Here is a 13153-nt window from a genome sequence, read left to right on the forward strand (position 1 = left end):
ACCTATGGGTTTGCCCCCCTGCCCCCCTAAAGACTCGTCCCTCCAACCCCCGGGTCAACATAGAACAAATTGTAAAACGGAAAGTTCATAAAAAAGCTACTTTACAGGTGTGGAGGACAGCAAGATCCGAGAATATTTGTAATTTCAAAACCTGCCTTTGTCACACTCAATGTGGGTTTCCCGAAATACAACAGGTGTCAGGGTACCCCATCAAGTATATTTTCCTGGTGCATTCATTCCCCTCGACTACCAAAACAATTGGCAATTCATAGGTAGGTCACCTTGAAGCGCGAATACGTGAAAGGAGTGGACAGATATTACATGGCATGGCACTCTCAAATGACATTCCCACATTCCATATGTATGAAATGACATGTAAAGAATATTATAAGTCAGTCAACGCTTGGTGTTTTATTCCCATCCACGGTCAGAAAAAAACAAAGAAAACCGTATAGTTATTATAACAAGACTGTAGACGCATATGGGGTCATCCTCCATCCAGAGCGACTACCCCTGCCAACTGAGATGCTGCCTATTGCAGGTGCCCACCTGCCTCTACAGCCACTATCAGCAAGTAGTAAAATACAAATGCTTCAAAATATGCATGAACAAGGAGGACACCAGGCGGATGCGAAAATCTAGATCAAGCTTGCTGTACACATAGATCAAAAGAGAAATCGGCCAACACATAGGCCTCATCGGTTAACCAAAACCTATAAAAAGGAGTGACATTTATTTATTGTGCATTTAGAAGGTGCTTATCAAGTAAATTGTGTTTCAAATCACCCACACAGCAACTGGGAGGTAACATGGGAGCGAAGACAAATAAAACAAAGATAAAGTCGCACCTACGAGAGAGAGAGAGGCGAGGAGCTTTGGGAACTTAAGGAGATCCGGCTAAAGAAGGAGGATGCTGTTCCATAGGAGGGAGCCTGCTGAGGAAAAGAGTTCGGCCACCAGCTTGTTGCTTTGCGAAGCGCTTAACTGCGTCAGAGGAACGTAAAGATCTGGAGGGAGAACATTCAGTGAAAGCTGTAGATAGCAGGTCCCCAGCCCCAGACAGCCTTGAGGATGATTCAGAGGTATTTAAATTTGATCCTTGCAGCAACCGGGAGCCAGTGGAGTTTAGGGCTGGAGAGATGCAGTCACCGGGCTGAAGTCCAAGAATAAATCGTGCAGCCCCATTCTGGATTGGCTGGAGGGGTCGTAGAGAGGAAGAGGGTAGATTAAGGTAGGGGCTATTGCAGTAGTCTAGCCTGGAGAGAACCAGAGCGCAGGAGACATTGAGCTTCTGGGGGAAACAGAGGAAAGGAAGAATTCCCTTTAGGAGGTGGAGTTGAAAGTGCGACTTCTTGCCAAAGTTCTGGATATGAGGGATGAAGGAAACAGTCGAAGATGACTCCAAGTTTCTGAAATGAGATGAAGGGGGAAGAGTCCATAGAAGATGGCCAGAGTGAAGGACACAAAGAGGGAGCAGGGGTACCAATAGGAAGATCTGTCTTGCTGGCGTTGAGGCAGAGATAATTGCAAGTACACCAGGACTGGATGGCAGATAGGTATTCAGGAATGAAGGAATTAAGACTAGGTTCAGAGGGAAGTTTGAAGAAGAGATGCATATCAAAACAATCAGGTCAACAACGTGTATTTAAACAAAAGCTTACCAGCATAAGAGCCCATATTCCAGGCTCAGCCAACGAGGGCATCACAGATTTAGATAATGCACTCTGAGCGTATAGCCCTTAAATAGGTAGCGTGTCGTAGCTCCTTCTTTGTCGAAAAGATTCACATTTGGCATTCCATTGGGGCTGGCCGGGCTTGCTCCTTAATTTCACATATTTCGGAGCAATCCCAGACGAAAAATAACCAGATTGAACTAGTGACTAGAGAAATGGTCTTAGTCTCCCTTCTTCGGCATCTCCTTTTGACCAGATCCATGTGCATGCCATCCAAGCTCTTCCCGATGCCATCGCTTTGTATCATTCATTCACGCCTGTGATGATTCCAACTCCACTTAGTGTCTCCGCTGGAGAACTTTCGGCCCGTTTCCCCTTCTTCCGATTATCTTTTTGCCCATATGGGCACCAAGTCTATAATGATTTCCCTCCTGGATGTCAGAGCTTCATTTCAAGAATGCAGAGGTCAAAGTTTTGATTCTCCTCAACCTCTCTGCAACCTTTGATACCATGGATCACGAAATCCCATTACAATGGAGAGAATTGGTTTTGCAGGTCTCCCACTTCAATGGTTCAGATGTTCGTCTGACCAATTCATACAGTGCAAATCAAAGGGGGGGGGTGGGGGGCTGGGAGTCTACCAACCAGCACAAACACAGCCCATTGACCTGTTCTTGGGTGGATGGCCCCTGGGAGAGTCTCAACCAAGTCTTTAGCTCACTATCCCTTTCACAGAGGAGAAATATCCCTGCATATCAGTCTTTGTCCTGCCCTGGGGCAGTCCAGCCCCAAAATGCTAGGAGTACCAACAGCAAACCCATACACGCGTTTCAGCCTTGTTGTGTATCAGCGAGGTGGAGCTGTGCCTCTCTCAGAACAGTGAGCAAGGGCTCCTCCTCTACAACAAAACAGGCCCTTAGCAGTATATCAATTTAAGAAATGTTAGAGCTTTGCTATGGTAAATGCCAGAGGTGTTTAGGCGAAGTGTCTGGCCTCCCAACTGTGCCAGTACAAATCGCAGGTACAGCGCTGTTTAAGTGGCAGGGAAAAAAAACGTGTATGGTGTCTGAAGAGAATATATATGTGGACGGGCAGTCTACCCATGTGGTACTTTGACTCGTGTTCTACGTGTTGCAGTGAATTTGAAGAGGACAGCCGGAGTCACGTTCATGCAATACTTTACAGGCTGCCTTCAATTTGGTTTATTGATCAAGGCCTGCCTAAGGCACGGGTGACCTGGAGGCCAGATAAATGTAATTTACATGTGCCATAGCCACGCGTGCATGCAGGAGCCTTTAGAAAGCTTGCTTCTGCTGGCAAATAATGGCTGCTACGGGGGAGCCTTTGAAAAGATTCCCCAAATTGGCACAGTGGCAGAAGCAGTCTTAAAATGAGGGGCTGGATGATTTTCAAAGCTGGTCATGAGTGGGGCGATTAACGCATTGCCCTGGGAAGCTGACCAGATATTATACCTTCCTTTGGCCCATTAAATGTCCTTCAAAGCAATTCTGAGGCGATTTTATTTCACAAAGTGATGCTAATCATTGGCGGTGTGGGCCATCTAAAAGCTGATGCCAGCATCAAGACTTTGGCTACATCATAGGGCATATTGATAATGCCTAGGCAGACTTGTCTTCTGCATGTTTGCTACCACCACGTTAATGAATATTAAATGTTAACTAGCCTGCTCTCCGATGTTAGAAATTGGACAGGCACTTGGTAGCAACCCTTTCCCATTGTATGCCAAGGCCAATCACTCAAAAATCAAGACAGAGGGCTGTCTTCTGCCTGTTTGTCATCCCAAACCAGAGGTTGCCCAATTTAAGTGAAAAGCTCCCAACTTCTGTAAGGTAGTGGAGGAGCTAGATCACAAGGCATAAAATATGCCCTGTAGCATAACAATTTGCTATGCAATTCTGTAGTTTGCTAATCAAATTGACAATCATGTAGCAAAGCTAGCTATTTAAGTTACCCTGTTCAATGACAGCACAGCTTACCACCCTGCATTCCTCTTTTCTGTTCACTGGAGAGTGCAGCAGTAATCATCTCCTCCACTCAGTGCCAAAGGCTTGTGTGAAGTGCCAGACAAGAATGTATTTTTTCAAATAATGGCAAACCAGAAATAATCAGGGTGATCAAGCCAACTATATCCTGTCTTGCAAAGACCAGTATGTGTTAACTTGACAGCCATGCAATTCCATTCCTACAAATTGTACTTGTTACATTGAATAATTACAGTATTGATACCATAAAACTGCATCATCGCCATGCTCCACAGTAAGTATATGTTAGGGTATCCAAATCTCAGTGCCAACTAGATGGAAGATGCATCATATTGACAAGTGAACACTAAAAATGATCAGGATTACATGGCCAAATGCTTTTGATGGCAAACCTAGTTCTGTAACTTGCTGGCTGCATCCATCTGTGCAACTGGTGCTCAACCCATGAGCTAATCCCATACTCCTTGACATTCTATTTTACCACCCTGTTGCTTTATACCAGCTACCCTGAAAGGGAGATTACCAACAAACTACAATATCCCCCGGTTCTCTGCCTGCTAGGCCAGCCACTCTGCTTAGCCCTTTTCTTTCCCCTTACATCATTAATACAGAAATGTAACTTTCTATTGAAAGTAGCGATTGATAGTTCCATCCATTTTGTACATGCACTAATCTACTGCACTACCATACACTGTAGCTACCCAGAGCTCACTTAAATTACCTTAACTTACGCGCCAGACTTAATAAACTATGAACCTCTTAGAAGATCCCTCCCCACTGTAATACGCACAACGAAAGACCAACACATTAGAATATGCACTGCACCCCCTCAATCCCCCCCCCCCCAAAATCAGTGAATCTAAACATGCTTAAGACAAATACCAACTCGGCCATAACCAAAATGGACCCTAAAGGACACTCCCTCAAGGGAGCACTCCTTAATGTAAGCTCCCTAGTGGCACACGCCATTGACCTAGCTGACTTAATCACAGAAGCCAATCTAGACTTTATTGCTATAACTGAGACCTGGCTACACAATGTGGCAGGCCCATCGCTCATGTTGGCCATTCCTGACGGTTACACCATATCTAGGCAGGACCGAGAAGGCTCCCGCGGAGGTGGAATCGCCATTATATCCAAAATAAACTCACTACGCCTAGTCCCTACCACAACTATGCAATCCTGTGAAACTCTCACTGCCAAAATTCCCATACACAACACCCAAACTCTTTCAATTCACCTAATTTACAGACCACCAGGTCCACTTGGAACCTTCGAGGAGGACCTGCACAGCCTTCTGCCCAACAATACCAAAACTACTTCCCAATTGCTGATATTAGGGGACTTTAACCTTGGCTTCAATGACCAAGCAGATGCCCATGGTTCTACTATTGCCAATACCCTTCACACCTTGGGACTTACCCAAAATGTTAGCACCCCCACACATGCAAAGGGTAGAATACTTGACTGGATCGCGGATTCCAACTGTTCAGCCGCAGTATCCTCCATTACGCCCCTCTCCTGGACAGACCACTCCTCAGTGTCCTTTAACTTACTAACCACCAAACCACCCAGCCGTGCCCCACAGGCAGCTCCACCATGCCCTACAAGAAACAAAAAGAATATTACAGCGGATAATATTCCCGATCCTTCCTACCTTAAATGCACTGCCAGACAACCTCGACCCCAGTGCACTGGTCAACGAATTCAACAACATCATGCGCACCACTATGGACAAAGTCGGCCCTCTCAAAATGCGAACAAGCAAACCCAAGGCACATTTAAACAAGTGGTTCACGCCAGAACTTAAGGCCTTGCAACTAAACAAAAGAAAATGCGGATCCAACTGGAAAATTATGTCCAACCGAAGAGAATAAAGCCAACTTAACTAATATCTCTCGGCATTATAAAAATGAAATCTGTGTAGCGAAACGCAATGCCTACAATGTTCGCATTGCCAATGCCAACTCAAGTATGAAGGAACTCTTCTCCATCTTGAAAGAACTTGAGTCCCCCATTGCCACACCCGATACCTGCATCAAAGACCAGACCTGGTGCACAGATATCCAAACAGCCCTAGCAAATAAAATCACCACACTGCAAAACAAAATCCAACTATTCCCTGAACCTCACAAACAAGCCGCCACTTAACAACACCATTAATGACCCAACCAACAAATTCTCCTTCACAAAAACTACCATCCTAGAGGTAGAGAAAATCATCCTTTCCCTCAAACCGTCGAACTGCAAAGGTGACATCTGCCCAGCACAACTAATAAAAGACGCTGCCAGAGACCTTTCACCGTTCATTTCAAAATTGATCAACTCCTTCGCCACAGGTAATATCCCGGCGAACTTAAAACAATCATGGGTGCTCCCACTTCTCAAGAAGCAGACTCTTGACTCCCTCATCCCCACTAATTATCGGCCCATCACTACCGTACCTTTCCTACTGAAGATACTAGACAAGGTTGCCTATACACAAATTCAAAGACACCTTGAATTAAACAATCTACTGGGAGCCAGACAATCCGGTTTCCGTCCACTCCACGGTACTGAAACTGCACTTATTGATCTATTGACCCAAATAGACGAACTGAGATCAAGGTACGGCACTCCTCCTCTTACTTGATCTCTCAGCTGCTTTCGACCTGGTGGATCACAGGGTCCTCTGCAAACACTTAGACACTTCTCCAAGCATGCCACCAAATGGATTGAATCCTTTCTGAGTGAGTCCCCTCGGCAGCAGCCGACCCTCTTCCAATCACGTGCGGCGTCCCTCAAGGCTCCTGTGTTTCACCAACCCTGTACAACATATTTACTAAACCCCTCTTCGATGATCTGGACCTTCTAGGTATCACCTACACTAACTATGCAGATGATACACAGATTCTCCCCCCGCTTTCTGGGGATCACAGCAAGGACAGGGAGTTGGTGAATAGGGTGCACCTCATTATTCAGGCATGGATGGCATCACATGGCCTATGCCTGAATGATAAGACTGAGCTGATCATTCTGGGCACGCAGGCCAATATCAACAAACTAGGCAAGGACTATTCCATGTTTAACATAGATGGCAATAGCATCAAGGTTTCGAGTGAAGTAAAAACACTAGGCTTCTATCGACTCCACCATGTCTTTTGCCAAACAAGTTAACTCCTTAGCTTTCACGGCAGCCTATACCTGCAAATTAATAAGAGCAGGTAAACCTTTCTTATCTAACAGTTGCATGATCCTAGCGAGAGCCTTAATACTATCACGACTCGATTATTGCAATGCCCTTTACAGCGGCGCTAACAAAACTATCACCAAAAGGCTACGAATCCTTCAAAATAACGCCCTTAGAGCCGCCTTAGGCATAAACAAAAGGGAACATATCTCCTCCACTAGACAATACAAATGGCTCTCCACCGACAATAAAATTCACCTTAAAATGCTCTCCTTGACACACAAAGCCCTCAACAACGCTGCCCCCATTTACCTGATGGACAAAATAAGAAGAGAAATCTGTAGCAGACCTACAAGAACTCCCAACTTCAACTGCCTGGAAATTCCAAGATTTAAACTTGCCAAAATTGGCGGCACAAGCTTCCCTGTGCTAGCCGCTAAATGGTGGAATGCCCTGCCACACAACCTCAGATCCGACCAAGCTTTCCCTCACTTTAGAACAAATCTTATCAAACACCTCAATGACAACAACATTTAAGGTTTGAAAGACTTTAATTTGTGTTATGTTACTTATCTGAATATGTACCATCAAAGACTTATCACTATTGTAAAGTTTTAATTATGTAACATTGTAATTTGCTGTAACACTGTAATTTCTATGCAACATTGTAAGCTTCGTATATTCTGTTCACTGCGCCCGGTTACCCTTGGGTCTGGCGCGCAATACAAATAAATAAACAAACTTTGCTCTGAATGCATTATATATTAGTTAAGCAAGAATCCCTGTGTGAGACTACACCAGCCTTGTCCTCTTGGCAATAGGGAACCCAACCTGGTATAGGTCTGTAATACACAAGTTGGTAGAGTGACTCAGCAGCCAGACTGATCGCAAGATGGGTCAATGTGATCTGTAGGGTTGTTTTCAGTGACAGGTATTCAAAAACACATACTCATGGTTTCTAATTAAAAGTTTATGTTAATAGTCAAGTTTTAAAATAAGCCTTCTTTAGAAAGGGCAATATGCTACAATGAAACATTTCAAAAATACACTCCCCCTATTTCAATTAACTAGGTAGATATACATATATTTTTTTTGTTTATATAGTAACTTTTACAAAAGGTATATTTTTCATATATATCACATAATATTACACAAGTTAATAAGCAGACACATGAGTTCACATTTACCACATGCCGTTTCAGTATATATATGTATGTAACACACACACACACAAACACACCTCCAGTGAGAGCAAGCAAGCTACACACATGAAGAGCTAGGTACCCCTAGTTGCACAGTAGGTTGAGTCTGAAGAAAGGTTCCAGCTTGCTTCTGTTCCTGTTGTAGTCCTGCAGATCCTGTTCCTGGGCCTCAGTCATGGGGACAAGAGGGAGGACGTCTGGGGCCTGCTACACTACCGGTTTGGAGGTCGGCGGCAGCAACGGGGACACTTCAGATCAGCAGCGCAGTTTCAGCTACTCGCAAATAACACCACTGTGGTTCTTGGACACCTTGTTGACTTCCCTTGCTTCTGGGGTCTAGCACTATGTTGAGGTGGCTCAGGCTTGCTTATGCTTCGAGGGAGGATGATCTTCCTGGTGATGCGGGTCGAGCTCAAAAACGATGCACTCGATTCTGGCGTTTCTGCTGTTCCTGTCCGAGCAGCAGCAAAGAAGTACAGCCAGCACGGAGAGGGGTTCCAGTCAAGTTAGTCTTGGGGTTGATTGGGGAAGAAGTCGTCCTTTCCGGGCTTCTCTAGTCTATTAGAAATTCAGAGCTTCAGCACTGCAGCAAGGCTTCACCAGGCAAACCAACGGTCCAGGAGGGTGCAGCAAGCTTCTCTTCCAGATTCTTCTTTGGTTCCTTCGTCCAGTTGTCGACTGCCTTCCTTGCAAAAGACCTCACCTTTTATGCAAGTTTCTCCCATTCATTCGCAGCCTAGCTGTCACTCACACTGCAGGGCCAAACAATCACCTTTGGGTGCATTCCTGTAACCAAGGAGACTAAGCACAGGAAGTTTTGGGAACCTCCCGCGCTTCCTGCCCTGCCAGACACACTGGAGCCAGGAGGCGGGCTTCACCAGTTATTAAAATGTTTTTAAAAAATGAATAGAGGTCCTGAAGTCCAGCAAAAGAGCTGGGGGTCTTTTAAGGTAGAAGGGAATTAACACAGAAATGAGAAATCTCCCCAACACTTAGGACCTGCAGGAGAGAGCTGGCAAAAATGTAGAGCCTGTTTAATCAGACCTATTTGAGTCCGATTCATGCAGCTAACCTTTTACAAGGCTCGCAAGTCTTTCTGCTCTCCCACATAGTCAAGTAGATTTTACGAAGGGCGAGTATCGTTTATAAGGGATGTTTTCAACTCTTAATTAACATTTACTTTGTTTCCAGCAAATGTCAAATAAGTGTTTCAAGGCGCAACGAGGTAATGTAGGGGGGGAAGACAGAGAACGATCCTACTAGGCCAGGTGTCAGTCAGATCGCCCAAGTGCATGGGAAAGGGAAGGGGACAGTGCAGTACATGGGATAAAAGAATAAACAATAGTAGCGGCCAGCAGGTGGCAAGGGTAAGTGCAAACAACATGTATCAAGTGCTGGAAGTGGGACTGAAGGGAAAACAGAAACAAGTTGCAGGAAGGCAGTGCAGGTGTGCGACTGGCTGGGGAGGGGACCTGGGCCCGGGATCAGAGGGTGGCCAGGTAACCAGTGCAGGTTAGGTTTCAACCAGGAAGTCAGCAGGGCAGAGGAGGAGAAAAAGCTGAAGCAAAGAAAGGTTTTGGAGGTGCTTCCGAAACCAGAGATGGTTTGCTTCAAGTTTCTGTGCGGGCCCAGCCGAAGAAAGATCTACCACCAACTCGTTGCTTGGAGAAGCGACTGACCCTGAGGGACTTGGAAGCGGATGAGCGAAGAGCTCGAGAAGGAAGATATTTAGGAAGAGAGAGTTGAAGGTATTGCGGCTCCAGTCCCCAGAAGGCCTTGTGGACAATGCAGAGGGTTTTGAACTTAATCCTTGCAGCCACAGGGAGCCAGTGCAGAGATTTCAGTCCTGTAGAGATACGATCCCTGGGCAAGTCTTGCAGTCCTGTTCTGGATGAGTTGCAGAGTAGAAGCAGGCAGGTTTAGAAAGAGGCTGTTGCAATAGTCCAGCCTAGAGAGAACCTGAGCTCTGGAGACAGTGAGCTTCTGGGGGAAGGAGAGGATACCAAAAGTGAGTTTGTGGTGACATGCACCGTTTTATAGAAAGCTTATTTTAATTTGATAGCTGTTGCCATGGAATCTAAGTGATTTGCCCGCATCTGAAACTACTGCGTTCGAAGCTTTGCATGAGAAAGGTGCGAACTACCAAAAGTTTGCACCTTTCTCATGCGAACACCCATAACACCCCCCCACCCACAGCACACCCCCAACATAAACAAACCCCACTTACCTTCACGCTGGGTTCCTGCAACGCCAGTTCCCTTTCACTTCCAGGATTGTGCATCGGCGCTGCAGGGTCCTTTCCTAATGGAAGGCTGCGTGGGTGTCCCCCGCATCGCCCCGTTCACTATACTATAAAGTATAGTGAGCGGGGGGACACCCCTGCAGCCCCTCTTTTTTACAATGCTACCACCAAAGGTCCGAACTTTTGGTGGTAGCATTTTTAGAACTTTTGGTAATTGCGACCATTTTTTGTCGGTAAAATCGTCCTATACCGTTGCCATGGGTCGAGTGCATTTCCCTAAGGTCAAGTACGTAAACTAAGTTACTCAAACTGCAGGTCTAGTGGAATTTTAAAGAATTTGCAGGGCCCGATTCCTCTCACTAATTTCTTACTTCAGTGTTACACAACGCTGCTGTATTGTTGCACTTTTTATGCCTTTGTTGCAGGTAACTTCTGGTGACATTATATTATTACAGCATGGCTAATCAAATGGGCTGGTTTGCTAATCAAGAAGACTTTAATTGGCATACACTGCCAATCAATTTTTGAAAACAAATGTATGCCTTGTAACATACATCTAAGGATTTACAGGTCAGGTTGCTGCAATTTGTGTAGTTTTCAAGTAAACTTGATAAGACAGGTAAAATGTGTACTAAGTAAAGTTGTGTGTGTTCAAATGTTTTGAATTGCACTGTGGGTTAAAAATCCCTGGTTCCCTGTTTAGCCCAACTGTGTGACCCTGGGCAAATAATGTAAACTCATGCCTGATTTAGCAAATTGGAGTCTGATTAAGTTCACACTAGATGGGGGAAGGAGGGGGACAAAATACCCCCCCCCCCCGCCCCCCGACGAGGCTGCTTTAGTGACAAAAATGTGCCACCTTGCTCCCCGGTTAGCGGTCCACCAGGCCATCATCTAGAATTGCATGTTTGTTGTTGCTTGTCCCGCCAGGTTATCACTTCATTTAACAGGAAGAGGTCTAGTAATACCAGCCATTCACTGCACCAGAATGTGTGCAATGGAGGGGGCTGCAGGAGTTCTGAGAAGCTCTTATGGAATTGCAACACATTCATGGCAGAATACACTGCATGCAATCAGTGATGGTCTCTCACCATAGAATAAACATTTCACAGCGAGAGAACATCACTGCTTGCATGCAGTGTATTCTGCTGAGCCATCCAAGCACACGGAGGTGAGGAAATCACATAAGAGCTTCCCATACAGAGATCTCCTTCATTCCTGCCCCATTTAATTTCATTCCTGCCTCCATTTAATTCGGGAGATACTAGTTTATGGCATTTGCATGGCCTCAACGCTAGATTTCAGTGAGTGGCTGTCACAGTGTCCTCCTAATGGACATTCTGGAGGTGAATGGCAGCTGAAAAATCCCCAGCAGAGCTAATTATGTATTCAGTTGGCACATGATACCTCCTGCTGGAAAAGTAGCCCAAAATTGGGATACTTGTACACACTATTTTGTCTTACAACCCTGCGTGTCAGGGAGATGCCACATTTTGTTTCGCCCGGGGCACTGGCAGAGCCAACATGGGCCCGGACAGAGAGATCGGGAGGACATCTAGGGCAAGGTTCATTTTTTTCTGTCCCCCATTTCACCGAATGGGAAGCCCGGACTAATGGTGCCATTACTGACGGGAATCGTTACTCACAACCTTCCTCGTCGCAGTATTAATGAAGGCAAGCCCCTGTGAGAAGGAAGAACAAGTAAAAGGTGATGCAAGAAACACAAGAGATAATTCGGCTTTTACAGTAGGGACTGTTGGGAGAAGGGGAGAAAGGAGAATAGAATCCAGAGAACCTATGCACAGTAAACACAACCAGGGTGTGGGGAAAACTCGCTCTCCAAAACGTCAGAGACAAAAAGATTCCAGTCAGCTCTGAGGCCAGACAACGCACTGCAGGATATCCAGACAAACATTTGTTGACTTTAAAAAAAAAAGTTAACGAAGACTTCACGCTGCCCAAACTGGTTTAGCTGGGCGCAATTACACCATGTAGATGTCGGGTTTACATTTACATTAAAAAAAGGGTTGCAGGAATAGAATTTATCGTGCACAAAATTATCTTCAATAGGAGGATCGCAGTGTAAAATCACGAGATGATGAATTACGCACACGTAACACGGAGCAGCGTGAAACTTGGAAAGGGGCGGCGGCGGTGGTGGTGAGATGTTCAAGATGGGCTTTTCCATTGCGAACGTCAAACGAGTGGCTGTTGCAGTTTTGAAAGGATGCGAGCACAACAATCGTCGCTCTTTAATGTTCGGCTGAACGTAGAGTTACGATTTTTTTTACGCAGGTTATTGCATAGAACTGTGCATTATTGGACGCAGGCGGAATTTTTACACTAAACCGGGGGCTGGGATTCTGAAAAACGTGCTTGGCTATAAAAACACCAGCAATCGCTAGAACTTCCCAAGCAGTAACCCAATCTCGTCTCACCTTCCAAGTCCCCAATCCTAGCGTGGGCATGTCGGCGCCGGTGTTAAGCTTCACGCTCTTGGCCATGGCTGCGGGAAGGGGAGAGACGCGGCTGCGCTGCTGCTGAACTTCTTTCAGGAGTGCGAGCGCGAAAGGATGTGCGTACGTAAGACCCGGACACTCTTAACCAGGCGCACGCCACGCGCCTCTCCCCTCGCGCTCGTGGATTGGGCTGTCTTTGGCAAGGAGGCTGCCCATTGGCCAATTGCCAGTGGGGCGAGCGTGTAGATTTGGGAGTCACGCATCTGTCTTTACTGAGTTTAATGAAACTAGAGAGCGGGTCTGAGGAGTTGGGCTCGTTTAATTTTTGTTTATAAATACGTGTACATCTGAGTCCGTAAAAGCGTTATATGTAGAGCCCAGCCACAGCCCATAGTTCCAAAATGT

At 45.8% G+C, this 13153-nt stretch overlaps 1 protein-coding gene across 1 annotated transcript in view; it reads right to left on the minus strand.

Annotated features, from left to right (window-relative positions):
• Positions 1-12880, minus strand: part of LOC138513720 (aldo-keto reductase family 1 member B1-like) — a 332321-nt gene extending 319441 nt beyond the window's left edge. The window contains exon 1 of the mRNA XM_069628798.1: positions 12728-12880. Within this exon, the coding sequence (XP_069484899.1) occupies positions 12728-12793 (66 nt within the window). The 5' untranslated portion in view covers positions 12794-12880. The remainder of the gene's footprint in view (positions 1-12727) is intronic.
• Positions 12881-13153: the final 273 nt, after the last annotated feature.

Source organism: Ambystoma mexicanum, chromosome 12 (assembly GCF_040938575.1).
Source record: "Ambystoma mexicanum isolate Mex_15411 chromosome 12, UKY_AmexF1_1, whole genome shotgun sequence".
Classification (NCBI taxonomy): Eukaryota; Metazoa; Chordata; class Amphibia; order Caudata; family Ambystomatidae; genus Ambystoma; species Ambystoma mexicanum.